The 27040-nt window shown below is 49.6% G+C and overlaps 1 protein-coding gene across 4 annotated transcripts in view; it reads left to right on the forward strand.

Annotated features, from left to right (window-relative positions):
- The first annotated feature begins 6454 nt into the window (after positions 1-6454).
- Positions 6455-27040, forward strand: part of Myh11 (myosin heavy chain 11) — a 59527-nt gene continuing 38941 nt past the window's right edge. For all 4 annotated transcript variants that reach the window (XM_048332938.1, XM_048332939.1, XM_048332940.1 and 1 more), the window contains exons 1-3: positions 6455-6571; positions 16131-16491; positions 19923-20079. In XM_048332938.1, the coding sequence (XP_048188895.1) occupies positions 16147-16491; positions 19923-20079 (502 nt within the window). In that variant the 5' untranslated portion in view covers positions 6455-6571; positions 16131-16146. The remainder of the gene's footprint in view (positions 6572-16130; positions 16492-19922; positions 20080-27040) is intronic.

Consider the following 27040-nt stretch of genomic DNA (forward strand, 5'->3'; position numbering starts at 1 on the left):
CTAGTGATAGCTTAGATGAGCGCATTTCCAGTTTTCAATCTGTGATACCTGATTGCAGTAATGAATTCCCGCATATTACATGTGAGAATAGAAATATCTAGATTCTCCCAGAGGCCTTGGTTTACATCCCAAGGGTGTTGGCAGAAGACACTGAGCTTACCTCAGGAATTGCAGCCATGTGGGCCTGGGGTGAGAAAAAAAAATGCTAGCAATTATAACTTGATCAAAATTATAACTGATTGAAAACCATCAGAATGGGAGCCAAACTGAGCTGTCACGGTAGTCCTTTAAAGGTGCTTTCACATGCATTACCCTGGTTTGTGGGGGGGGGGTCCGCGTGCGCGCGTGTGCAGTTTCCATCCTTGAGAATCAGCTCCCCTTCATGCAGGGGACTGACCAGCCTGTCACTTCTGCGGTGGTGATATGTATCTGAGGGACAGTACTGTAACCTGAGAGCATGTACAGCACAGAAAAACACAACACCATCTATTTTCAAACCTTCACTGAGATTTTTACCACTGTGCAAAAAGGATGACTGTTCTTAGAAAGTGTGCTCTAGAAATTGCTATACTTGGGGCTTAAGGAGCTGAAACTGTGTGCGTGTGTGCGTGTCAAGTTCTTGGGCTAGGCTCTGGGTGCTGTTCCTTAGCTTATTTTGTGCAAGTCTAGAGCTCTACCACAGCTTCACTTTGGCTTTTTGGTGGTTAACTGGAGATAAAAGTCTTAAGGACTTTTATTCCTAGGCTGGTTTGGAACCATGAACCTCAGATCTCAGCCTCCTGAGGAGCTGGGATTACAGACATGAGCCTACAGCACCCATATCAGAATCAGTTTATAATGTAGTAGTTTAAGAAAGTGTGTAGGCCAAGACACTTCCAGCCCCAAAAGGAAGAGCTGCAGGCCAGTGAGTTGAAGAGGCAGGCAGCCCAAAAGCCACGGACTTCTCGTAAATGGCTGCTGGAAAGGCTGGACAAGATCGAGGAGAAAACCTGGCTTTGCTCAAACCTGGTGGGAACTGCGACTGGATGGGCTTTCAGAGAGGTGGCACTGGGAATGGCAAACTAAAGACTTGCAGTCCGGGATCTGGCTTTTGAAGGTGATAGATTTAAGCCTAGGATATATGTTTGCTTAGAACAAACTAATAGCTTTCTAATTATGTGCAAGAACCCGTTTGTGTACAACTTGCATGCCTGCCCGGTTATGTAAAGTCGGTATTTGTGTGTGAAGGATTAATAGATGTGAGAGTTAAAGGCCTTTGCACAATGCTTCCCAGACACTTGGTATTTGATTTTTGCAACAACCTTCATGCAAGAATTATGTTATCTTAATGATTCTTTTAAATCAAAGTAGGGAGGTAAAACTACCTTCTTAAAATAGATTTCTTTTTTTTTAGAGCAGGTTCTTTGCACTAAAACTAAATGGATGGCCAGGCACCAGTGGCTCACACTTGAAATACTAGCTACTCAAGAGGCTGAGATCTGGAGGATCATGGTTTGAAGTCAGCCTTGTCAGAAAAGTCTGTGAGACTTTATTTCCAATGAGCCAGCAAAAAAGCTGGTCTGGAGACTTGGCCCAAGTGATAGAGCACCAGCTGTGAACAAGAAAGCTGAGCAGGTATGTAAGGCCTTAGTTCAAGCTCCAGTCCTGACACACACACACACATACACGCACACACACACACACACACACACACACACACACACACACACTGAGTAGAAGTGGAGAGCTCCCATCTACCCACCCCTCCACCTTCTTCCATCCGCTCTCCTGCCCCACAGGGTTCATCTGTCTTGAAGTTTACATCAGGCTTGCTCTTGGTGTGTCCTCCACAATTTGGACACAAGTACAGTGCCGTCTATTGGCCATTATAATAATAAGTAACATGGTCTCATTGCTCTATAGTCCTCTGTACCACTCTTCCTGCCTTTTGTGAAATACTCAGTGGCTGAAATAATTCAGTTTTCAGTCAACATCTTTCACTTTAGTGATGTGTGCTTTTTTTTTTTTTTTTTGAAACCAGGTCTCACTAGGCCAGCCCAAGCTGGCCTTGAACTCATGATCTTCCTCCCTTTTCTTCCCAAATACTGGGATTACAGTGTGCACCACCATGCCCCATTCAGCAATGTGTCTTTTAAGAGTCCTTCCTGTCTTCGTGGTTTAATACCTCATTTCTTTTTAGCATTGACTATTTCATCCTTTTCCATTCACCTACTGGATGACTTCCCACTTGCTCCCATTTGGGGACAATTGTGAATAAAGCACATTTGTGTAAATTTTCGACCCTTTTGAGTAAATCCCTAAGAAATATGACTTGCTGGATCACCTGGTAAGAGTGTGTTTGGTTTTAAACAAACAGAAACCCTAAGGCTATTTTTCCTGAGAATTTTAGGGCCTTTCCCCATAGAGATAGAGAACAGATAATCCCTGGAGACAAGAGTTGGGAATCAGTGCATGGGAGGTGACCAGGCAGGCTCATGCAGGCGCTTGGAGCTCAGCTGCTTGTGGTAGGGAGACACCTGCTTCAAAGGGAGCCACTAGGACTTGGTTCATACACTTTCACATCACTAAATCCTGAGGCACACACAAGAAGAGACCACACGGGGTATTTTTTTTAAGCTATTAGCAAATAAAAAGCTAGTTGATTAAAAAAATAAAAAGCTGGGTGCTAATGGCTCACACCTGTAATCCTAGCTGCTCAAGATGCTGAGATCTGATGATCTTGGTTCAAAGCAAGCCCAGGCAGGAAAGTCCCTGAGACTTTTTTTTCCCCCAGTCCTGGGGCTTGAACTCAGGGCTTGAGCACTGTCCCTGGCTTCTTTTTGCTCAAAGCTAGCATTTTTGCCACTTGAGCCATAGCACCACTTCTGGTTTTTTCTGTTTATGTGGTGCTGAGGAATCGAACCCAGAGCTGCATGCATGCTAGGCAAGCACTCTACCACTAAGCCATGTTCCCAGCCTGGTGAGACACTTAACTCCAATTAAGCACCAAGTAAGTGGTGCTGTGGCTCAAGTGGTAAAGCACTAGCCTAGAGCAAAAGAAGCTCAGAAACAGCATCCAGGCCCGGAGTTTAAGCCTCAGGACTCACACACACTCACACAGACTCCAACAGAGAAATTTCCTCTTTGCCATCTTGATTCTTAAGTTCATGGAAAGTCCCATGTCCAGCCCTTCTCAGCAAAGAATGCCAAGGAAACTTTCTTGACAGCATTCAGTCAAGGAAACATTTTTTTAGAGTAGCTTCTTTCCTTCCCTCTTAAAATAACTGACCTTTTTAGCCATGAGAAACAAGACAGAGGCATCTGATTTCATTCGAAGAACAATGCACCTCCAAGATCCAAGTGCTTGAATCCTGTACTTGCAGAGATATTTATTGAGTCACTTAAGTGAACATACCGTCCCTGGGTACAGAAGAGAGTGCCAGGAAGGTATGAAATCATTTATGTAAGGCCTCAACACCGGCCTAACAGCCCAGCAGGGCTGCCAGAGCAGAGTTGGGCACAAGACCTGTGCACTGCTTTTCCTTGAGAAAAGGGAAGAGGTTGCTTGGCTGGTGCTTAGCAGATCTGAAACTCCAAATCCCAGACTCCTGGGCTGGTGGTGTAGCTCAATGGTAGAACACTTGCCCAGTAAAAACAAGGTTCTGGATTCATATCCCACCCAACGTCTAAGCCTTTAGACTTCCATTTACTTAATGGACTCAACTAGCCAGGCCAGGATTGGACTTTCTGCTGTTTTACTAATTACCTTGCTACTGAGACAGGTGGTTTGGTTTGTCCAAACCTGGAATCGCAATGGTAGAATGGGGGGCTAGAGGTCGCAGGAGCATATGGCACAGTAATATTACACGATTTGGTGAGAAAATACTGGAAGTCTCCTAGTCTTGGTAACACACTGACTCCATTGGAAGTTGCAATGCTTTCCTAAATAATCAGAGCAAGACTGGGGAAGCAGCACTGTTGGGACCACTGGCAGAGCCGGGGTTCCTTCTGGCTCCGTCCAGTCTGCTCCAAGACAAAACCAGGATGCTGAGCACTGTCTTCCCCTTTCCCTTCTTCCTCTGCTGAGCGCAGTTTCCACTCCTTTTACAGTGCAGATGCTTAAGGCCTGTGGACGCAGCCCATTCATCACATTGCCAAGAGCTTCACCCCTGACCCCACCCCCCCAGCCAGGAGGTCCTGGCCCTGACAGCCCACCAAGGCCAGGGGCTGTGCTGTGTGGGCAGGGCAGGGCAGGGTGTGGATGTTTTCAGTGGTGACCACCAGGCAGACTTGGCGTTGGACAGAGGTCAGAGGAGTCAATATTGATTTGGCTGCAGAGAGGACTGTGTGTGTGTACACACACACATGCCCATGAGGAGGAGAGAGAGAGAGAGAGAGAGAGAGAGAGAGAGAGAGAGAGAGAGAGAGATGTTAGACAGCTCTGGGCCTTCCCTCATACCCCCTGACTGGCCACAGAACAACAAACATGTCCCTTGTGTATCTGATATCAGCTTAAGGATGGTTTACAAAAAGCTAGGAGGAGCTGACAACAGGTGGCTCACACCTGCCATCCTATCTACTTAGGCTGAGATCTGAGGATCAGGTTTTGAAGATAACCCTGGTAGGAAAGTTTGTGAGACTCTTATCTCCAACCCAAATGCCGGAAGTGGAGCTGTGGCTCAAGTGGTAGGACACCTTCAGCAAAAAAAAAAAAAAAAAAGCCAAGGGAGAGAACACAAGAGCCTGAGTTCAGGCTACTACTGACACACACACACACACACACACACACACACACACACACACACACACACACTCCCAGCACTGTCCGCAGAGTTCCCACCGCCAACACACATGGATAAAGACACCCTTGCAGGGGGCAGGGATTGTTGGAAATGGGCAGCGGCCAAATTCTGAGCTTCCCTCGGGTCTTCCCAACGCCCCCCCCCCCCACCATCGCTAACCTCGGGCTTGCAGCGGCAGGGGCCCCACGTGGGCGAGGCCGTCCCTTCGGGCTCTGCCCCAAGCCGTGGGGTCCCCCTTGGCACCCCGCGGGGCTGGGTGGCCAGCGCTAGGAGCACCCCACCCGCTGGCCGTGCGCACGGCACCATATTTAGTCAGTGGGAGCGGGCAGCCCGGCTGGTATGCGGCTCGGGGAGTTCCTGCAGAAAGGCTCCGGCGCCTGGCCTTTTTGGGTTGTCCCCCGCCCAGGGCTGGGGAGGGAGGACCCGGGAGAGAGGACCGGCTCGGCCCCGGACCTCGGAGCCCGTGCGCCCCGGGGAGTGCGGCGTCCCGGCCTTGGCATGGGGCCAGTCCGCTGCCTCGTCTTCCTTTTACGGCCTGTGTGTGTGTGTGTGTGCGCGCGCGCGTGTGACAGGGAGAGAAGCACGGGCGGGGGGGGGGGCAACCAGACAGACAGAGTGACAACTGATGGAGAGACGGAGGGAGCTAGAGCCAGAGAGGAGCCAGAGAAGCCAGGCCCAATGTCCTGGGGAGAGATTGGGACGGGGATCCTGGCGGCACCTTAGTCTAAAAGGACCTCCACCCCCGGGGGACACATGAGGTCCTTGGTAGAGCCGGGGAAGCCCCCCCTCCCCCCGGGGTTCTCTGCACCTGGACAGCACCTTGCAGACTCAGGCAATTCCCATGCTCCGCATCCCCCACCCCTTGCCCGCAAGCGGAGGCACAGCTGGGGGGGACACCGGAGCGCTGGCGACCCACGTTTACTCTGGTGGCTGGGGTGGGAGTAGTCTTCCGGAAAAAGTTACTTTTTTTTTTCCAGAAAGCGCCCCCTTCCCGCACAATTCTCCGCACCCAAGGAGAGGCGGTGTGGGGAGGGGAGACTCCTGCTTTGCACTTTGCAAAGTTCAAAAAGTCACCGGTCCCCACCGCGGCGGGCGACGAACCCCGGGGAGGGGGTGGGGGGAGTGGGGCGGGGTATAGGAAGGAATAAGGAACGCCGATCAGAGCAGGAAGAGGTTAATTAAATCAGCCCAGGCGGCTGGCGTTGGCTCAGGGAAGAAATTCGTCAGTGTTCCCCCACAGACGCCACCTCTAGGGACCCCCAGTGGCCACCGGCAACGGTCAGACCCGCCAGGACGGATCTTCTCCATGTGACCGCGGCCAGGTGCGCCTAGGGGCAGGTGACAGCGATTCCCCGGGGGTCCTGCAGGGGACTCAGCGGAAAGCGAGGCTGGACCCACCCCGTCCCGCCAGCCCCCGCCCTTGCCCCTCATGCCTCGTCCTCCACGCCCGAACCCTGGGCACCAGGCCCCAGCTTTCCCACCCCACTGGGCGTGCAGGGCCTTTATATAGACAGGCCCCGCCCCTCCAGACTCCGCCCATCTCCGCCAGGCCCCGCCCCACACCTTCCCCACCCTGCGGGCCACCCTGAGTCTTAAAGACAGGCCCCGCCCCTCCCACCAGGCCCAGCCTCTAGCCCCGCCCCACCACCCTTTTCCCACCCGCTGGCTGAGTGGGGTCTCTATAAAGCCGGGCGTCCGGGGTGCGCAGGGGATTTGGACGCCCGGGCCTGGGAAGCACGCCAGATCTGAGTCTCCATCCGGTGTCTCCTCTCCTAGCCCCCCAGAGGACTGTGAGTACTGCTGGCCTTCCTGGGGCAGAGGGGAGGGCTGGAGGGTCCAGCTGGGCTGGGGGAGCGCTGGGGGAGGGTTTCTGTCATCCTCTCACTTAGGAGACTATGCCGAGCAGTCCATCCTCCAGATGCCAAGCCCGGGCCCAACGCCAGGGTTCCTCCAGTTTTGGGAAAAACTACTCTGGGAAAATGAATGGCTAGAGTGTAGCAGGAAGGGGGTCCTGGTGATTCTCACAGGTGACTCAGGGGGACTCACAGGTGGTTTTCGCTTGAGGCCCTGCAGGCTGGTAACCTCATGCCCAGTAGCTGCCTTTGCACGGTTATCCTGGGTACCAAAAAGAAAAAAAAGTGCCTTGGAGCACTTTACTGTGCCTCGGATGGAGAGAGCGAGTCCATTGGTGAATGGATCGCTGCCCTGGGTTATGTTGACACGTTGAATCAAGTTAAAAGTAGGGGCCCTTGGACCAGGGAGAGGAGGACCTGTCAATACTCCGGGGGAGGTGAGTCTGGTTGGTGTAAGACTTGTGTACCCAGATCCAAGTCCTCCATCCTCTAAAGGTTGACTTCAGAGGTCCCAGAAATCCGGGGCTTGGGAAGTCCCAGATTGCATCCAGGACCTACACTTGCCCTAGGTTAGATGAGGCTGGCCTTTCCTGCATGAAGACAAAGCTTACTGTGATGTTGGAGTAGCCAGAAAAGCTGAGCTGGCTGACGGGGGTCTTGCAGGTTGTAGAAAAGCATCACAAAAAGTCCAGGAGCAAAAAAATAGAAAGGAAATATTTAGAAACCCAGGGCAGGAAGTGAGCAGTTCCAGGTAATATTAAGGTCTGATTATGTTGTGTGCTGGCCAGTTTTTCCAAAGGAAGTCAGGCCGGACTGTTAATAAACTCCTTTGCATAGCTATATCTTGTTTGGTTCTGTCTTCAGTTCTTTGGTTTGCTTAGAACTACATTTGAGGGTTGAGGGTTTGAAAGAAGGGAGCTTGAAGGGGCTGATCAGAACGTGGTGAATAACAGGATGTGAAATAAGATGTGGAAGATGATTCTGAAAGCCGTTGGAGTCTTCCACCAAGACAGCTACTATTGATGGGGCTCTATTATCATTGTGCCATAACAGTAATTATTATTTTGTCTTGATCATGGGGATTGAACTCAGGGTTTGGGAACTGTCCTTTAGCTTTTTTGCTCTAGGCTGGAGAGGTCTACCACTTGAGCACTTGAGCCTCAGCTCTACTTCCTGTGTGTGTGTGTGTGTGTGTGTGTGTGTGTGTGTGTGTGTGTGTAATTGGAGATAGTCTCACAGACTTTCCTATCTCATCTGGCTTCTAACTGTGATCCTCGGATGTCATTCTCCTTAAGTAGCTAGGATTACAGGTGTGAGCTCCAGGTGCCTGATGCCACATAATTATTATGAGATCTCTTAACTGATCTCATTTAATCATTGCTCCAACTTCATCAGAGTGGCATTAAGTGCCTGTTTAGTGTAGAAGACAGCTGAAGCGCGGAGAGGCTGAGACACCACCTGTGGAACACAGCAGATAAATGGTCAAGCCCATTCCCTGATTAATCTGATGCCAGTTTTATACCCTTGACCTCACCTTCATCATTTACTTTTTTTTTTCCCCCTTTACTGTGGACCCAATCTCTTTGGAAGTGAGGTTTCTGGTAGGACCAAATTCTTCCAGAATCGTAAATATTTATCATCTTCTCTTTGAAGAAAACATAAACTGAACTTTTGGGGAATTTAAAAGAACATAAAACAGTTTGTTCTGTTGTTGGAGCTGATGACCTAAGGTGCTTCTGGATTCCTAGGGCCGCCTTTGAGTAACCTCCCAAGTTCAACTCCTCAATGCTGTATTTTTTTTTATTATCATGTCTGAAATAGACGCACGATTCCGTACAAGGTATTTGTTATGGATTTATCATTACTTTTCTGGGAGGGCTGAGATGGAGGCAAACATGCCCATGTATGGTAGTGTTTTCCAGCGCCCAGCCCCCCCGGCCAACAACCCAGCCTTGCTGGCTGAGCCCTGGGGACTTCTGGTCCCCCCTCAGGAAGATATGGGGGAGCCAAGTCCAGGATATTTGGAGGGAAAGGACCATGGTTTTTTTTTACTTAAGGTTTAAAAAAATTTTTTTTTGATGGTCATTGTCTCTCCCTTTCCTCTGGGCATTCTATCCGAACAAGTGTAATTGAAGCTATAAGGCACCACCAGGCAAGTCTAAAATATGCTCAATTTTTCTAGGAAACAAAAGCCCACTTTCAAATCTATGAGAATCACAACAGGCCACAAGCAGATTTTAAAGCCACTTTCACTGGCCTTCAGGAAACCTCAACTTTTCTGTCTGTACAGTGGGACTAAGGAGGGCTAGGAATATGGCTTAGCAGTAGACTGCTTACCTAGCATGCATGAAGCCCTGGGTTCAGTTCCTCAGTACCATATAAACAGAAAAAAACAGAAGTGGCACTGTGGCTCTAGTGGCAGAGTGCTAGCCTTGAGTAAAAATAAGCCAGGGACAGTGCTCAGGCCCCAAGTCCAAGCCTCAGGACTGACAAAAAAAAATAGGAATAAGGAAAATGCCCAGTGTGTTTTGGGGGGAGCTCTCTCCCCCCTCCCCCTCCCTCCCTCCCTCCCTCCCTCCCTCCTCCCCCTCTCTTGTAGTATCATAGTTTGAACTCAGGACCTCAAACTTGCTTGGCTTGCTTGGCTGGTGCCTCCAGCCTGGCTTTTTGCCAGGTATTTTTGGAGACAGAGTCTGGGATTTTTCTGCCTTTCCTGGCCTTGAACCTCCATCCTCTAGATCTCATACTCCTGAGTAGATAGGGCTGTAGGCATGAGTCCTTGATACCCAGTGTGTATTGGGCACTGTTGCTGGACAGCATTTATGGCAAGTCTTTAGAGCAGGTCCCACTGCCACTGGCTCTCATTCATAAAAGTAGATTCATAGACTTGCTCCATAGCTCAACCAGTCAATAAAGAAAACAGGGTTCCACAAGCCCGGGGTTTTCTCCTCCCTTTGGGGAGGAAGGGGTGTGAAGCCTTTAAAAAATATATAGTTTTATTTAAGTAGTTGTACAAAGAGGTTTCTTTCTTTTTTGCCAGTCCTGGGCCTTGGACTCAGGCCCTGAGCACTGTCCCTGGCTTCTTTTTGCTCAAGGCTAGCACTCTACCACTTGAGTCACAGCGCCACTTCTGGCCATTTTCTGTATATGTGGTGCTGGGGAATCGAACCCAGGGCTTCAAGTATACGAGGCAAGCGCTCTTGCCACTAGGCCATATCCCCAACCCAAGAGGTTTCAATACAACATATCAATTTGTAAGTACAACTTGTCTCAACCAGTGTCACCCCCATCCATCAGTGAAGGTCAACCCAGCACCAGGTCAAACTTCAGTGGACGGTCATTTCTAACAAACATGAACAGAGATGGTAAGGAATTTCTTCCATGTGGCACAGCTCATAGATAGCCAAACCCCAGGAAACTCTAAAGCACAAATGTGTCCCTAAATTTCCTTTTGTGTTGTTGCTTTTTATAAACCCTGTTCCTCTTTGGAGGGATCAGAGCGATCCAACCAGTAATTTGAAATGACTTCTGTGTGGAGGGATGGTGGCTCACACCTGTAATCTTAGATAATAAGGAGGCTGAGATGTGAGGATCGAGATTTGAGGCTAGTAGAGGCCAAAAAGCCTTTGAGACACAGACACTAGAAGAAGGATGGAAGGAAGGAAGAAAAGGAAGAAAAGAAAGGAAGGAAGGGAGGGAGGGAGGGAGGGAGAGTGACTCCCTCATTATTGCCTTCCTTCCCAATTATATCATCTAAATGTTGTCAGGGGTTTCAATTGAACATGTCAGTGTATGAATCACTTACGATTCACTCTGGGCCTCTAAGGAGTCTTTCCACACCTTCCATTGCTCCCGAGATGCCTGCCCGGCCTCCCCAACATGAGGAGGAGCACTGAGCTCGGAGACATCCTAGCAAGAATTTGAAGGAACCCTTGCAACCAGGACAGGGCGCTCCCTTCTCCTGGGTGCCTGGGACCCTCAGGGGCTTGGATTTGGGGGCTTCAGGGGGATTTGGGAGTGTTTGTCTTTGCATCATGAGATGCCTTGGGGATGGGATGCAAGTAGGGACACGGCGTTCCTTTCTGTGCTGTGCACACCTTAGCTGTGTAATGAGGCCTTTTTTGTGGGGGGGGGGGGTTATTTTTATTTGTTATTATTCAAGTAGCTGCATCAGGGGCTTTGAGGTTAACCTGTGGGTTGATCAGTGTCACCCCGTCCCCGGTGCCCCCCCATCTCTCCCAGCCCCTCCTCTCCCCTCCAGTAGCCTGGCTTCATCTTCACATGACAGCAATGGTCCAGCCTCCTAGTGTTCATTTTGTGGGGCTGTAAGTAACCCCGTCAGAATCCTCCCAAGTCTACCCTGCTGCAGTTAGCATGTTTGCGCGTGTGAGTCTGCACATGCTGTCACGGATGTTTGTTTTAGGCAGTCATTTTAGTTACATGTTTGAAGTGCAACCTACCACTTAGGGTCAAGGGAGACATCTTGTTGGCACCCCAAAAGTCAGACATTTTGGAGCTTCTTGGATTAAGGACGTTCACCCTGTGTATCTCTTTTCATCTACTAAAATGTGTTTGTGGCATGAATTTCCTGTAATGAAATCACTAAGTTAATGGCCTTGTGCTTATTTTATTTATTTTTTTGGTACTGATCCTGGGGTTTGAATTCAGGGCCTGGGCACTATCCTTAAGCCACAGCTCTACTTCCAGCTTTTTGGTAGTTTATTAGAGATAAGAATGTCAAGGACTTTCCTGCCCAGTCTGGCCTTGAACCATGATCCTCAGATCTCAGCCTCCTGAGTAGCCAGGATTGCAGGCATGAGCCACGGTGCCTAGCATGGCCATGCCCTTTTAAAGTGCTAAATATTGGCAAGTGGTTGTAGAGAAGGACTGCAAAATCCCCTTTGTACCTGTCACATCTGCACTGTGCATTTATATATTTTTTGTTGTTTATATTTGTGCCAGTTCTAGGACTTAAGCTCAGGGTTTTATGCTCTCATTTGACTTCTTTGCTCAAGGCTGGTGCTATAGCACTTGCCACAGCGCCACTTCTGACGTTTTGGTGGTTAATTGGAGATGAGAGTCTCAAAGACCTTCTTGCCCAGGCTGGCTTCAAACCATGATCCTCAGGTCTGGCTCTCCTGGAGAGCCAGCTGGGGCTGGAGCTATAGCTCCATGGTAGAGTACATACCTAGCATGTATGAGATTCTGGGTTTGATCCCCAACACCACAAAAAAAGATAGGCTGGACACATGGCTCAAGTGGTCGAGCACCAGCTGTGAGCAAGAAAGCCAAGCAACTTTTCAAGCCCTGATACTTTTTTTTTTTTTTTTTTTTGCCAGTCCTGGGCCTTGGACTCAGGGCCTGAGCACTGTCCCTGGCTTCTTCTTGCTCAAGGCTAGCACTCTGCCACTTGAGTCACAGCGCCACTTCTGGCCATTTTCTGTATATGTGGTGCTGGGGAATCAAACCCAGTGCTTCGTGTATAAGAGGCAAGCGCTCTTGCCACTAGGCCATATCCCCAGCCCCCCTGATACTTTCTTGCACACAGACACACACACATAACAGCTGCTATTTATGCCTGGTGCTGGTGGGTTGTACCTATAACCCTAGCTATTGAGGAGGCTGAGATCCGAGGATCACAGTGTGAAGCCAGCCTGGGCAGACAAATCTAAGAGACTCTCATCTCCAATTAAGCAGCAAGAAGCCAAAAGTGGAGCTGTGTCTCATGTGGTTGATCACCAGCCTTGAGGAAAAACCTCAGGGGCAGTGCCCAGGAAAACACACACACACACACACACACACACACACACACACACACACAGCATTCAGCATGCTTTAGCAGCTTTGTGCTCGTTGTGGGTATAATTTGATGAGCTTACTAAATTTTCTCAAGGTCATTATATAGCCAAGCATTATTTTAGGGAGCTCCAGGTTAGTAGATAAGAATGATAGCCAGGAAGTTAGAGGTCCCAGTGTGCACTGTGGGTCTTAGTGAAAGGCAGATAATGCCTGGCACCTTCCTAACCACATCAGTGGTCACATCAGTACCATGATGGGGAGACCTTTTCACCTTCCCTCTTCCTACCCCATCTCCAATACCCCAGGGAACGCCAGGTATGGTAGTGCACACCTGTAATCCCAGCTCCTGCAGAAGCAAAGGCAGAAGAACCACAAGTTCCAGGCCAAGCTGTGCAAGGGTAACACAAGGCTCTGTCTCAGAAACAAAACAAAACAAAAACAGAAAAAGAAAAACCAAGGGCTGGGATGTGACTGACATGGTAGAGCGTTCACATTGCACGTTTCAGGCTCTGGGGGCAGCCTCCAGAAATTCCAGGGCCTTAGGGTTCCAAGGAGCCCAGTCTGGGAAAGGCCTGTGCAGCTGGTTTCCCTCTGACCAAAGAGGATTTTGCACTTCATCAGGGTGATGGCATCAAAGCGGGGCGGGGGGGGGGGGGCTCCTCGCCTCCTTCGGGCAGGGACTCAGTCTCTGCACTTGCTCTATGTTCCTGTGTTTTCATCTTGGATCAGATGAGCCCCCCTCCCTGCCCCCATCCCCCTGCCTGCTTTTATTTTCCGGTTGCATTGCTTGTTCCTCTGGCTAAGTGAAGGCAGCTCATGCACATGGCCTGACCAGGCAAAGCTGCACAGTGCGTCAGCTGCTGCTCCAAAGAAATGGAACATTCTGCAAATCCCATGGAGGCTCTCAGGGGCACTGAGCTGCCCCATAAGTGGTGGCGATTGGACAAGTAGGTTTAGGTGTGCTTCACGGCCGGTCATACCCACCCCCGGCTCCTTCCTCACACTGGGGGGAAATCTAGAAAAAGAATCCTGGGCTTTAATTTTTTTATATTTTGGTGCCAGTCCTGGGGCTTGAACTTGGGGCCTGGGTGCTGTCCCTGAGCTTTTTCTTTTTTTTTTTTATTTGTTTATTAATTGAACACAAATCTTTTGACAAGGTGTTGTGCAAAAAGGGTACAATTACATAGTAGGGCAGTGTGTACATTTCTTGTGATATCTTACATCCAGTTTTTCTATCTCTTCTCTAGGTCAGGTAGACATATATACAATACACAATGTATCGAGAACATATACAGTAGCCACGTGGCCACACACAAGAAAGTTCGCCTAGGGCTTTAAATGTAATGTCGATATTAGACCATATGTGGACAGTAGTCTTATATGAACGTACATACCTAGCTTTTGAGCTATTGTATTCCCCTGAGAGGTCAATTTTTGACCTTTATATATTGAGTAATTGTTTGGTTTTAGTTACATACTGTTGGGTCGCTGCCCCAATCCTGTGGGGAATACTATTTGACAAGCAGTTTTTGGTTTCCCAGACTTGGTCTCTACTGTCTCTCCGTCTCCCTTTGTTAACAGTCATATATCAGGGAGATCATGCCCCTTTGTTTTCTGTGTTCTAGGCTTGTCTTGCTCAACATTATTTGTTCAAGTTCTGACCATTTCCCTGCGAATAACAATGTTTCACCATTCCTAATCGCTATGTAGTATTCCATTGTGTATAAGTACCATATTTTTTGGATCCATTCGTCTGTGGAGGGGCATCTGGGTTGTTTCCATATTTTGGCTATTGTGAATTGTGCGGCGATAAACATGGAAGTACAAATGTCTTTTTGATATCTTGGGTTTTGCTGTTTGTCCCTGAGCTTTTTCACTCAGGACTGGTGCTCTACCACTAGAGACACAGCTCCACTTCTGGCTTTTTGCTGCTGAAGATGAGAGTCTCGGATTTGTCTGCCCAGGCTGGCTTCACGTTGTGATCCCCAGATCTCAGCCTCTTGAGTAGCTGGGGTTATGAGCCATCTTTTCCTGACTTTCTGTTCTTTTTGAGTCAGCTCGTAGAGGGCCCCCCACCCCCATACGTAGATCCTCTAGGCTGCACTCTAAGAAGCTTGGCTCTGATCCAGGCATAGGCGTAGTTCTGGGGCTCTCTGATCTCTATGGAGTCCCGGCTCCCACTTCCCTGACCACAGTGGGTGTTGCTCTTCTTTTCCCTCTTAGCCAAGCCAAACAGGCACACAATCTACAACCGCTTCTCTTCCCATCCTCACCTTTTCCTCATGCCATGGTCCCTCCGAATGGCCTTATAAAATCTACTGATCACCAATGTAATCAAGAGTTCTCAAAGGTCCAATCTGACAAAGAATGCATAAAGGGCAGCATGCCTACGCTCACTATAGCATTATGTACCATTGCAAAGATGGGGAAGCAATCCAGGTACCCGTGGATAAATGAATAGACCGGCTGTGGTCTGTCCATACAATGGAATACTATTCTGCCTTAAAAAAGGAAATTCTGACAGTGTTGAGGACACTGCCCCGAGTGCAAGAAAGATACATAGTCTATGCCTCTCCTCCCAGGAGGAACTTGGCACAGAGATATGGAAGGGGAGGTGGAGCAGTGGGTGCTGAGGCTGGTGGAAGGAGCGAGCGGGGTGTGTTGTCAGTACTTGACAGCACTTCAGTTTTGCAAGGTCAAGGATGTTGTGGAGAGGGGTGGTTGGGTTGGGCCCCCCTCCACTTCACTGAAGATGGGGTCTCAGGTGTGGTGCCTGTAGTAGAGGGCCTGCCTGGCAAGTGCAAAGCCCTGAGTTCAAACCCCGGTATTGCCCACAAAGAAGACTAAGATGGCAAATTGTACGTCGTATGTACTCTATCAGGAGTAAATGTGGATAAATGGGGAAAGTCATATAATAGAAGATAAAAATAACTGTATTTGATCAATGTGTACTCCTCTAGATAGGTTGCCAGTATATTTGAAAAGAGGAAGTGTGATTTTATGGCTGTTGTTTTATAATTCCTTCCTTGCTTCCTTCCTTCTTCCTTGTTCGGTGGTACTGGGGTTTAAATTCAGAGCCTTGTGTTGAGGCGAGTGCTCTGCCAATTGAACCGCCTCCCCAGTCCTTTTTGCTCCAGTGTCTTTCAGATAGGGACTCGGGCTTTTGCTTAGGCCCACCTCAGAAGGTGATCCTCCTACTCTACCTCCTATGTAGCTGAGAGTACAGGTATGCACTACCATATCACTCTTGTTTTTGAGATAAAGTCTTATTAGTTTTGCTCACTGAGTCATAACCCACTAATCTCTACCTCCCAAGTACTTTGGGTGACAGCCATGAGCTATTACCCCTGCCCCTTCCTCTTTTATATTATTTTCTTGTGCTGGCCCTGGGGCTTGAACTCAGGGCCCTGGTGCTGTCCCTTAGCTTTTCACTCAAGGCGGTGGCCTACCACTTGTGCCACAGCTCAGGGACTTTCCTTTGAAGGCTGGCTTTGAACCGTGATCCTCGGATCTCAACCTTCTGAGTAGCTAGGATGACAGGCATGTGCCATCCATGTGGCTATTTGCATCTTTTGACAATAGAAACTGGGAGGGGAGCATTCTCATACCTTCTGGATTCTTCTGTAGACTATAGGGGTGGTGTGGGGCTCCCTTCTGGCCTGCTGCTGACCGCTGACCGTGTGTCCGTCCCGCACAGGGCACCCGTGGGCACCATGGCGCAGAAGGGTCAGCTGAGCGATGACGAGAAGTTTCTCTTCGTGGACAAGAACTTCCTCAACAGCCCGATGGCGCAGGCAGACTGGGTGGCCAAGAAGCTGGTGTGGGTCCCATCCGAGAAGCAGGGCTTCGAGGCAGCCAGCGTGAAGGAGGAGAAGGGCGACGAGGTGGTGGTAGAGCTGGTGGAGAATGGCAAGAAGGTGACGGTGGGCAAGGATGACATCCAGAAGATGAACCCGCCCAAGTTCTCCAAGGTGGAGGACATGGCGGAGCTCACCTGCCTCAATGAGGCCTCGGTGCTGCACAACCTGAGGGAGCGCTACTTCTCTGGCCTCATCTACGTGAGTGACTTGGGGCCCGGGGTGCGGGCTTGGGGGTGCTAAGCGATGGCGGGGATGGGTATCCCCACCCTACTCCCCTATTGGGTTAACTTCAGGCCTCAGTGGCCTAGCATGGCCCCAGCCATGGCCAGCCACTGGCCACGTGGGCCTACCTTTAATCAGGTTAAAGATACATATTTACAGGTTAAAGGAGAGTTATTGAGGTGTTTAAATAACTGTGTTCAAATATAAACTTGTTTATTTTTATTTGTCAGTCGTGGGGCTTGAACGTACAACCTGAGTGCTCTAATTCTGCTCAAGGCCAGTGCTCTACCGCTTCTTTGAGCCACAGTTCCACTTCCGGTTTTCTGGTGGTTCATTAGAGATAAGAGTCCACCCTGGCTGGCTGTGAACCATGATCCTCAGATCTCAGCCTCCTGAGTAGCTAGGATGACAGGTGTGAGCCGCCAGTACCCAGCAATAGAAAATGTCTTAAATACTCTTATTTAAAATTTCATCTCTTCAGTGGTATCTTCGCCCCAGATCAAGCACTCAACAGGCACTGTGTTTGGTACAGTTAGGTGGCACAGATCTAGAACATTCTTTTATTTTCTTTTTCCAGACCAGGCCAAGTTAGTGCAAGATCCTATTAAGAACAAACTAAAAGCAAGAGGACTGGGAACATGGCTCAAGTGGTAGACCCTTGCTTGAGTGAGGTTCCCCACCCCCAGCTACCTCTGAAGGGCTACAGCTGTATCATGTGATATCCCTAGTCTAGGCCTTAGACCGACACACACTTCATTGGTTATTGTTTTGTTTTATGCTGCATTGGGCAGAGTCACACTTGCTAGGCAGGTGCTTTACCATTTGAGTTACTCCCCTAGTCCTTTTTGCTTCATTATTATTATTTTGGAGAGGGCCACCTTTTGTGCAGGTAGACCTGGGTTCTCCATCCTCCTATCTGTGCCTTCTGCATAGCAGGGATTATAGGCATGAGTTACCATACCCAGCCTATGTCTGTCATTTAATGCATGTCCACTCACTTCAGTAGCTTGTTCCATTGCTAGGCAAGCACACCCAGGCCCTGAAGGCCCATCTTTCTTTCTCTGAGTGAAGGAAGTTTCGTGTGTGCACGGCATTTTTGTGTGGAAACATTCTCCTCCGAGGTTGGCATGTGGGCTTTCCCAAGGGCCCCAGTCGGGAGGGAGCTGTGTGCGTGTGAGGACTGGGTTCCTTGGGGTCCGTCTAAGAGGTGTTCCCCATGCCAGGAAGTGGAGCACAGGCCTTCTCCATCCTCTGACATGATCTTTGAGTCCAAAATAGATGAAAGATCCCCCCCCCCCTTTCCAGGGTGTCATCTGAAAGAGATTAAAAAACAAGAAAAGCCTCAAATTCCCGCTGAGCTCCTCTGGGTGGATTAGATAGAAATGCTTTCTGCCTCGTGATGCCACCGCTGCCCCCCCCTCCCCGCGCTTGAACCTTCGGCCTCAATTTCCCCGCTTCATATAGACCCAGGGCCTCATGGAGGAGGGGGCAGAGGATGGGGGCGGGGCTAACAAGCCCCGCCCCCGACAGGCACAGCCCAACTTGTTAGCCCCGCCCCCTCCAAGCACAGCCCAGCTTGCTAGCCCCGCCCCCCCGGCACAGCCCAGCTTGTTAGTCCCGCCCCCTCCAGGCACAGCCCAACTTGTTAGCCCCGCCCCCTCCAAGCACAGCCCAGCTTGCTAGCCCCGCCCCCCGGCACAGCCCAGCTTGTTAGTCCCGCCCCCTCCAGGCACAGCCCAACTTGTTAGCCCCACCCCCGCCAAGCACAGCCCAGCTTGCTAGCCCCGCCCCCCGGCACAGCCCAGCTTGTTAGTCCCGCCCCCTCCAGGCACAGCCCAGCTTGCTAGCCCCGCCCCCGCCCAGCCCAGCCCAGCTTGCTAGCCCCGCCCAGCACTGCTGGGCTTGCTAGCCCCGCCCCCGCCAGGCACAGCCGAGCTTGCTATCCCCGCCTCCACCAGGCACAGCCCGGTTTGTTAGGAGGGGTGGGCTCATGAACCCACAAGGCCTTTCGCGTTTTCCGTTTTTCAGAGATAGTCTTGTTATCTTTCCCAGGCAGGCCCCAGACAGAGATCCTCCCACATCGGCTTTTCAAAGAGCTGGCATGATCGGTGTGCACCACCACACCTGGCCCATGATCTAGAAATTTCTGGGAGAGCCATGGCTGCCAAAGATTTATTTCCTTCTGGTTTCTGGCTCAGACCTGGTATTAGTATGTGCTTAGTAGGTGGCTGATGGTTGTTCAAACTGGTTTCGTGTGACCCTGTTCACTCCGGACCTGACAGATCTTCACACTTCCCAGCCATTCCCAGCCTGCCATTCATCCCTCTGCCTCCACCGGCCGTGTGGCCCGCTGATGGTCAGCCTCAACCCCCAATCAGACAACCTCCAGCAGTCCGGTTCTGCCACCTCCTATGACCTGACACGAGCCTAAGACACACCAGATAGAGTGAATAAGATGAATGAGCGAGTGCATGAATAAACGAGCAAACGAATGAGTGAATGAAAACGAGTGAATGAGAGAGTGCTGTAGGGTTTTGCTGGGGTCTTCGGCCACCTCACCTAAGCCCTGTTGTTTGATTGGCCGTGGCTGTGACACAGTGAGCTCTATCCCTAGCCTGGCCTCTGCCTGGGCCTTCACCGTCCAGTGCGTGGGAGTGCTGCCTGGCCCCAGGCCCTGTCTTCCTCCCCCTGCCCCATGCTCCACTTCTGATACTTTTCAGAATGACCAGACTGATTTCTTTTTAGTTCCATCTCAGCCATCCATCAGCCAGGGAAATTCTTATTGTTTGCCCTGTCAACCTGGAGCCCACGCCTGGTGAACCGTAGCCACACACTGGCCCCAGGACATTTTCACAACCTCCAAACTCACTGACAGCCTCTCCTCTCTCTAACCTTGGGGAGTGATGGGAGTGCTTTCTGTGTCTGTGGATTTTTCCCACAGTGGACCCCCCATTCTGTGGTCACACCTGGCCCCTTCGTCCAGGCTGCCCGTGGGGAGGGCTGGCCCAGTGCTTCCTACCAGTGTGCGTCCAGTTTATGGAAGACAGCAGGCTCCATTAGTGGTCCCGCACAAGCAGGAGCTCTGGAGAAACATACTTAGGGTCAAGTTCTGGGCTGTGGCCACAATCTCCCCATGCCTCAGTTTCCCCTCCTGTCAGACATAGATGGGGAGCTGGTGGCCTCCCTGGGCAGTTCTGAGCTAGGACAGCAGTGGCAGCCATCTAAGACACAGGGGCTGAGATTTGAACCCAGGCCCATCTAAAATCACACAGAAAATCAAAGATAGCCCAGTCATCCAGGGTACCTGCCCCCCTATTTCTTGAGCCTTGGTCCCTGCCTCTGTCAGGACACAGGAGAGCCCATCCGTCCATCCACGCATCTGACTGTCCTTCCTCCCGTGTGTGCAGACCTACTCCGGGCTGTTCTGCGTGGTAGTGAACCCCTACAAGCAGCTGCCCATCTACTCGGAGAAGATCGTGGACATGTACAAGGGGAAGAAGCGGCACGAGATGCCCCCCCACATCTACGCCATCGCTGACACGGCCTATAGGAGCATGCTGCAAGGTAGGGCCAGCCACCGCTCTGCTCGGCCTGTGCTGCTTCCCTGGCGGCCTCCCTGAATCCCTGCCAGGAATGCCAGCTTGGCAAGCAGTACCCGGGACCCAGGGCTGTGACTGAAAAAGGAAGAAAAGCAAAGCGATGTCTGTGGCGGTGGGAGGGGGAGGGGGAGGCTGCCTGGGCAAATATGGGCAACACTCAGCCCTCCCCCCCCCCCCCCCCCCAGGCAGCCCTGGCTAGCCATGCCAGCTTCCTGGGGAAGAGGAGAGAGGGGAAGGGCTCCAAGAGCCACCTTGGCATCCATCTCAGACTCCCTTGGGAGTGTGGACACATGCCTTTCCCTCTCCAGCCTCGGTTTCCTCATCGGCACAGGGGGAGGCTCAGCCCCTCTCTTGCCTTTCTTCATGCCAGCCTGAAGACTTTTTATGGTTGTTTTTGTCTGTCATTATGGGGCCTGAGCTTTTTGGCTCAAGGCTACCACTCTTCCACCTGTGCCATAGCTTCACTTCCAGTTTTCTGGTGGTCATTTGGAGACAGTCTCATGGATTTTCCTGCCCTGGCTGGCTTTGAACTGTGATCTTCTCAGCCCCCCTGAGCAGCTAGGATTACAGGCGTGAGCCACCAGAGCCCAGCTAGCTGGAAGGCTTTTTTACATATTACCCTCTTGCCCAGGTATGACAGCCTGAGGGGCATTGCATTCAAGTATAACATGGCCCGAAGTGTTTCAGATGTCAAATTATGGGTTGATTTTAGAACATTCGCATATATTGAGATATCTTGGGGATGGGACCCCAGTCCAGAGAGGAAAATTACTTAAGTTTCAAATCTACCTTGCACCCATAGGTTGGAGGAAGTGTTATATAATACTTTTACATAATTCTGTACATGAAGTTGGGCATAGTGCAGTATGCCTGTAATCCCAGCACTTGGGAGGCTGAGGCGGGAGGATCTCCAACTGGAGGTCAGCTTGAGTCTCATTCTCAGAAAAAGAGAATCAAATTGAATTTCCTGCTTGTGTCTTATAGAGGGGCCCAAAAGTGTTGGCTTTCAGATTTTCAGATGAAGGAGTCTTAGCCCGATTATATCAGTAATAATAATAAACGTACTGTGGTAAAAGTCAATATAAACAGTGACTGGGGGTAAAATGTGCCTATTTAAAGTACCCAGCTTAAAACTAATTTTTTAGGGCTGGGAATATGGCCTAGTGGCAAGAGTGCTTGCCTTGCATACATGAAGCCCTGAGTTCGATTCCCCAGCACCACATATGTAGAAAAGGCCAGAAGTGGCGCTGTGGCTCAAGTGGCAGAGTGCTAGCCTTGAGCAAAAAGAAGCCAGGGACAGTGCTCAGGCCCTGAGTCCAAGCCCAGGACTGGCAAAAACAAAAACAAAAAACTAATTTGTTAGGTGTCATAATAGTAGAACAAGATGTGACATGTTTCTAGGAAGTTCCCTCTTTAAAATGCCCTCTCCTGGGGCTGGGGATATGGCCTAGTGGCAAGAGTGCCTGCCTCGGATACACGAGGCCCTAGGTTCGATTCCCCAGCACCACATATACAGAAAACGGCCAGAAGCGGCGCTGTGGCTCAAGTGGCAGAGTGCTAGCCTTGAGCAAAAAGGAAGCCAGGGACAGTGCTCAGGCCCTGAGTCCAAGGCCCAGGACTGGCCAAAAAAAAAAAATAAATAAAAAAATAAAATGCCCTCTCCTGCCCAATTCCTGGTAATCCTGACACCGTCCATCTAGCTTGTTGTTGAATTTGATACAAATGACATCCTCATACAATCACCTCCATGTTTTTCTTAGAAGCTTCTCTCCTTCTACAGAGACAGTACTGTCTAGCAGTGACCGCGTTAGTTCAGGACATTAATTCAGACCATCCTGTCTTCAAATGCTGGCTTTGCCACTCGTGTGCTGTGTGGGCTTGGATGAGCTATTGAACCTCTTTGTACCCACTGCTGACTCTGTGGAAAAGAACTGTACTAGCCACCACTTCCCTCATAGGGTTGTCATGAGGATCAAATGAAGTACTACATCGGAAGTACTTAGTGGCACGTATGAGTGCCAGGTACTTAACCAGCAATCTATTCATCCCCAAATTCCAAATGTACCAGGCACCGGTGGCTCATACCTGTAATCCCAGCTACTGACGAGGCTGAAATCTGAAAATCTTGGTTTGAAGCCAGCCTAGGCAGGAAAGGCCATGAGACTGTTCTCTCTTCCAATGAACCACCAGAAAACTGGAAGTGGCACTGTGGCACAAACTGGTACAGCACTAGCCTTGAGTAAAAAAGCTCAGGGACAGCGCCCGGGCCCTGAGTTCAAGCTCCATGACTGACCAAAAAAGAAAAGAAAAAATCCCAGATGCTCTGAACCTTTTTGGTGCCATGATTGGGGATTTCTACAATATGAAGCAATTTTTTTTCTTGCACAAAATGATTGAAAACTTTGCACACAATTACTTTCACACCATGCACCTCTGACAAAAAGAAAACTAAGGAACTTAAATATCTGGTTTTCTCCCCACTGTTTTCCCTACAAATGGTGATATTTATATACACTTGTCCTCATTGTACTAGAATGTTCCACATCAATGCATACAAGTATTTTTGGCTCCCTTTTAAAAAAATGAGTGTTGATTTTTCACGAAAAGTATCTGTGTAGATGGTTTCCAGTGAAATCATTCATGAAGGATTGTTAAGGTCAGCAGTTATCAACTTCTAGGATTGATCTGGAGGTGTTTGCCTCTTTATCTTGATATAGCTTGATTCTATTACTGGCAACTAAAAATATTTCCAGCTTTACGCATCACCTGTTGGCTTTTACCTATGGAAGCCCATTCATCTCGTTGGCCTGCTCATATTTCCTCATCTCACAGATTCCTGATACTTAAGCTTAATGAGCTTCATAAAACATCATTCCGAGTATTCATATAAGTGCTATTTAGAGCTTAGATTATTATGGCTATGTAGATGGTATTCTCTGTACTGTCTTGCGATTACTTTTTCTTTGACTGTGTGACGTATTATTTTCCCCTCCAGATAGCAATTGCCCTTCCCCCCCCATCCCTCAACCTAGTTTCTGAGTACTTAATTATTGCCACTGGCTTTCTAAATGACGTTTTTGCCTGGACTGGAACCACATGTCTCTAGATCTCAGCCTCCTGAGTGGTTGAGATTACAGAAGTGAACATTGGTGCTTGGCTAGACTCATTGTTATTTTCCTGTGCATATCACTAGGACTTGCCCTGGATCTGTGTCCCCCCCTCATTGTTCTGGAGACTTAGTGGACCCCTTGGAATGTTACACAAACACATTCTTCATCCTGAAGTTCAGGGAAATTTGGGAAGAGCATTTCCTTCATATTTCCTTCTGCACCCATGTAGCAGAAGTCATCTTTTTTCTCTGTTGTTGTTGGACGTGGGGCTTGAACTCTGGACCTGAGCACTATCCTAGTTCTTCAGCTCAGGGCTAGTGTTCCACCACTTGAGCCACAGCACCACTCTGTTTTTCTGGTTGTTTATTGGAGATAAGAGTCTCACAGACTTTCCTGCCTCGACTGGATTTGCACTGTGATCCTCAGATCTCAGTGTCCCGAGTAGCTAGGACAACAGGTGTGAGCCACTGGCACCCGGCTAGCAGTCTTCTTGCTCCCCTGATGGAGCTCTTGAACTGGTTCTGTAGTTTTCATTTTTATTCCTTTTTTTTAAGCAAGAAGGTTCTTTATTTTTGGTGATACAGACAAAAGTGCATGAACATTTTGGATAGGTTTCCAATTCACTCCTAGGAGCAGAGGTGGTATCATGAAATAAACAATATTATGGTCGATATTTTCCCCCGGCAAACTTTGTATTATTTTTAATCTTTTACTTGTTATTATAAAAGTGATGTACAGAGGGGTGACAGTTATATAAGTTGGGTAAAGAAGATGTTTCTCTTTGGACCATGTCACCCCTTCCCTCCCTCTCTCCCAGTTTTCCCTTCTCATCCCCCACCCACAAGTTGTATAGTTCATTTGCAGTGTATGTATTTGTAATTGTTATTATAGAGGTGATATGGAGGTGGGGTTCCAGCCCTTTTTGCTTTAGGGTTTGTTGTTATTTTGGGTTTTTTGTTTTTCAGACAGGGTCTTGCATAGTTTTCCAGGCTGGGCTTGGGCTAAGCTCCTCCCACCTGTAGGTGGGATTATAGGCATGGACTGGCACACCCAGCGAAGCAACACAGTTTCCAGTTACAGAGTAAGGCAGACCAACGAAGATTTCCTTTTGCTTCTAGTGTTTTCCTCAGTGGCTCTTATGAAATAGCAAGTGGTGCATTCTTCTGATTGTGCACATATGCTTGGTGGGCGGATACTATGATGAGCCCCCTTTTAACACCTGGGGAAACTGAGGCCCACAGGAAACAGAAGGACTGGGCTGCAGGTCAGCTAACTGGATGTGAGCATGGTGTCCTTTCCAGCAGCAGGAGGGAGGCGCAGCCTGGTTCCCCCCCCCCCGCCCCCAGACTACTGGCTCTTCCCCCTTTGTGAGCGGAAGCCCTGGGTCTGGGAGGTGGCTGTTGAGTGATTCAGGGACGTGAGGAAAGCTTGAGGGCCTCAGAGAGCAGGGGAGGCGGAGCCGGCAGAGTGGACTGCATTCTGTCCTGCGGAGCTGGCCTGGCTCACAACTGTCTTGTCTTCACCCCCTTGTCAAGTGGCTGCTGTCAGCAGACAAGGGACACAGGTGCCCAGGGCTCTCAGCTGAGCCCTCCACGTGGGGTGATCCCAGCCGTCTTCCGGGCATACCTTTGAACACTTGACCTCCGCTTTAATAGCACTTTTTTTTTTTTTTTGCCAGTCCTGGGCCTTGGACTCAGGGCCTGAGCACTGTCCCTGGCTTCTTCCCGCTCAAGGCTAGCACTCTGCCACTTGAGCCACAGCGCCACTTCTGGCCGTTCTCTGTATATGTGGTGCTGGGGAATCGAACCTAGGGCCTCGTGTATCCGAGGCAGGCACTCTTGCCACTAGGCTATATCCCCAGCCCTTAATAGCACTTTAATAAGTGCTAACAGTTTAATGAGTGAAGGCAGTTTAATAATTGAATAAACCTAAAAAGGAGAAATAACTACAAAAGCAATACTTGCAAAACTGTTTGGTGTAAGTGAACTGAACATCTGGGGTGGGGGGAGGGAAAGGGGGGGAGGGAGGGGGACATGAGGGACAAGGTAACAAACAGTACAAGAAATGTATCCAATGCCTAACGTATGAAACTGTAACCTCTCTGTACATCAGTTTGATAATAAAAATTTAAAAAAAAAGAGAATAACGAAAAAAAATTGAATAAACCTATCAGGCTCTGAAGTTTAAGATGTCAGCCCTCTGCACTCAGAGAAGGTATACAATGAGCAGATTTTGAAAAATCTTTCTACTCTGGGGTGTCATAATTGATCAATCCTAACTTAATTATTACAGGGTCCTGAAGCCAACCATTTTATGTGTGTCGGGGGGGGGGGTGGTGGCGGGATTGACCCCAGGGCCTTGTACATCTGGGGCAGGCTCTCTACCACTGAGCTACATGCCCACCCTGGGATTTTAAATCGATATTTTCATCACCCTCCAAAGAAGTAACTGGGGATCTAGTTTCTGCCTCTGTAGACTTAAGTATTCTAGACAGTTCATATAAATGGAAGCATAAGATATGGCGTGTGTGTGTGTGTGTGTGTGTGTGTGTGTGTGTGTGTGTGTGTTTGCTAGTCCTGGGACTTGAACTCAGGGCCTGGGCACTATCCCTGAGCTTCTGTGCTGAAGGCTAGCACTCTACCAGTTGAACAACAGCTCCACTTCTGACTTTTTTGTTGATTAACTGGTGATAAGAGTTCCATGGACTTTTCTTCCCCAGCTGGCTTTAAACTGTGATCTTTATATCTCAGCCTCCTGAGTATCTAGGGTTACATGTGTGAGCAAGCCACCGGCACACGACTTGAGATGATGGCCTTTTCTGATGAGCTTGGTGTACTTTGTGTCATGTTTTCAAGGTTCATGTATCTATACTAAAAGAATATAAAATGAGTACTCAATTAAAAACTTGAATATGGATGCTGTCTGGAACACGTATCCACAACTAGGTGGTAAAAACAAAGTAAAACCAAAACAACAACAAAAACCAACCCAGATGTCCATTGGTGGAGAAATAAACATGTGATCTAGCCACACAATGGAGTACTATTTAGTTATGAAAAGGAATTAAGTACCAATGCCTAGTACAATAGAGATGAGCCTTGAAAACATCCTCAGTGACAGAATCTGGACACACAAGGTCACACACAGGGGTGGGGACAGAGTACTGGGCTATATCTGAGAGGGTTTACAGGGGGACACTTGGGTGCCCTTCCATGTGGTTGTGAGATGATGAATCGACATTCCCTTGCAAGAAAGACTGGATGGGGTGGGAGGAGCAGAGTTGCTTGGTGGTGCTGGGGAAGAGAAGCCTCAGTACTCTGGGAGGGCGGCCCGGCCCCTCTGGGAGTTCATGCTCCTGGGAGGAAGCGGACAACTCTGCCCTGCAGGAGGGTGGGGCTGGCAGGCCGCTCCACACACAGTGTTCTGTGCAGTTCCCACGCTGGGTTTCTGATGAGAATGTCCGGGGCTAGAGAGCGGCCTCGGGCGGGTGGCACAAGGCCTCGGAGGCTGTGACCCTATAAATCTCCTGGCTCTGGGCAAAGCCTGCTGGGAACCCTTGGCCCCATCCCAGCCCGTTAGCCACGCCTGCCCGCCCACCACCAAAGTCCTTCCTCAGATGGGGCCGGGACAGCAGGGGGTGTGCAGGAATCCCAGCCTTCTGGGAGGCAGAGGTAAGAAGATGGCATCCCCTGGCAGAAGTTCCAGACCCGATTCAAAAATTAATTAATTAAAACCAGGCACTGGTGGCTCATGCCTGTCATCCTAGCTACTCGGGAGGCTGAGATCTGAGGATCGCAGTTCCAAGCCAGTGCAGGC

The sequence above is a fragment of the Perognathus longimembris genome, chromosome 23, assembly GCF_023159225.1.
Source record: "Perognathus longimembris pacificus isolate PPM17 chromosome 23, ASM2315922v1, whole genome shotgun sequence".
NCBI lineage: Eukaryota > Metazoa > Chordata > Mammalia > Rodentia > Heteromyidae > Perognathus > Perognathus longimembris.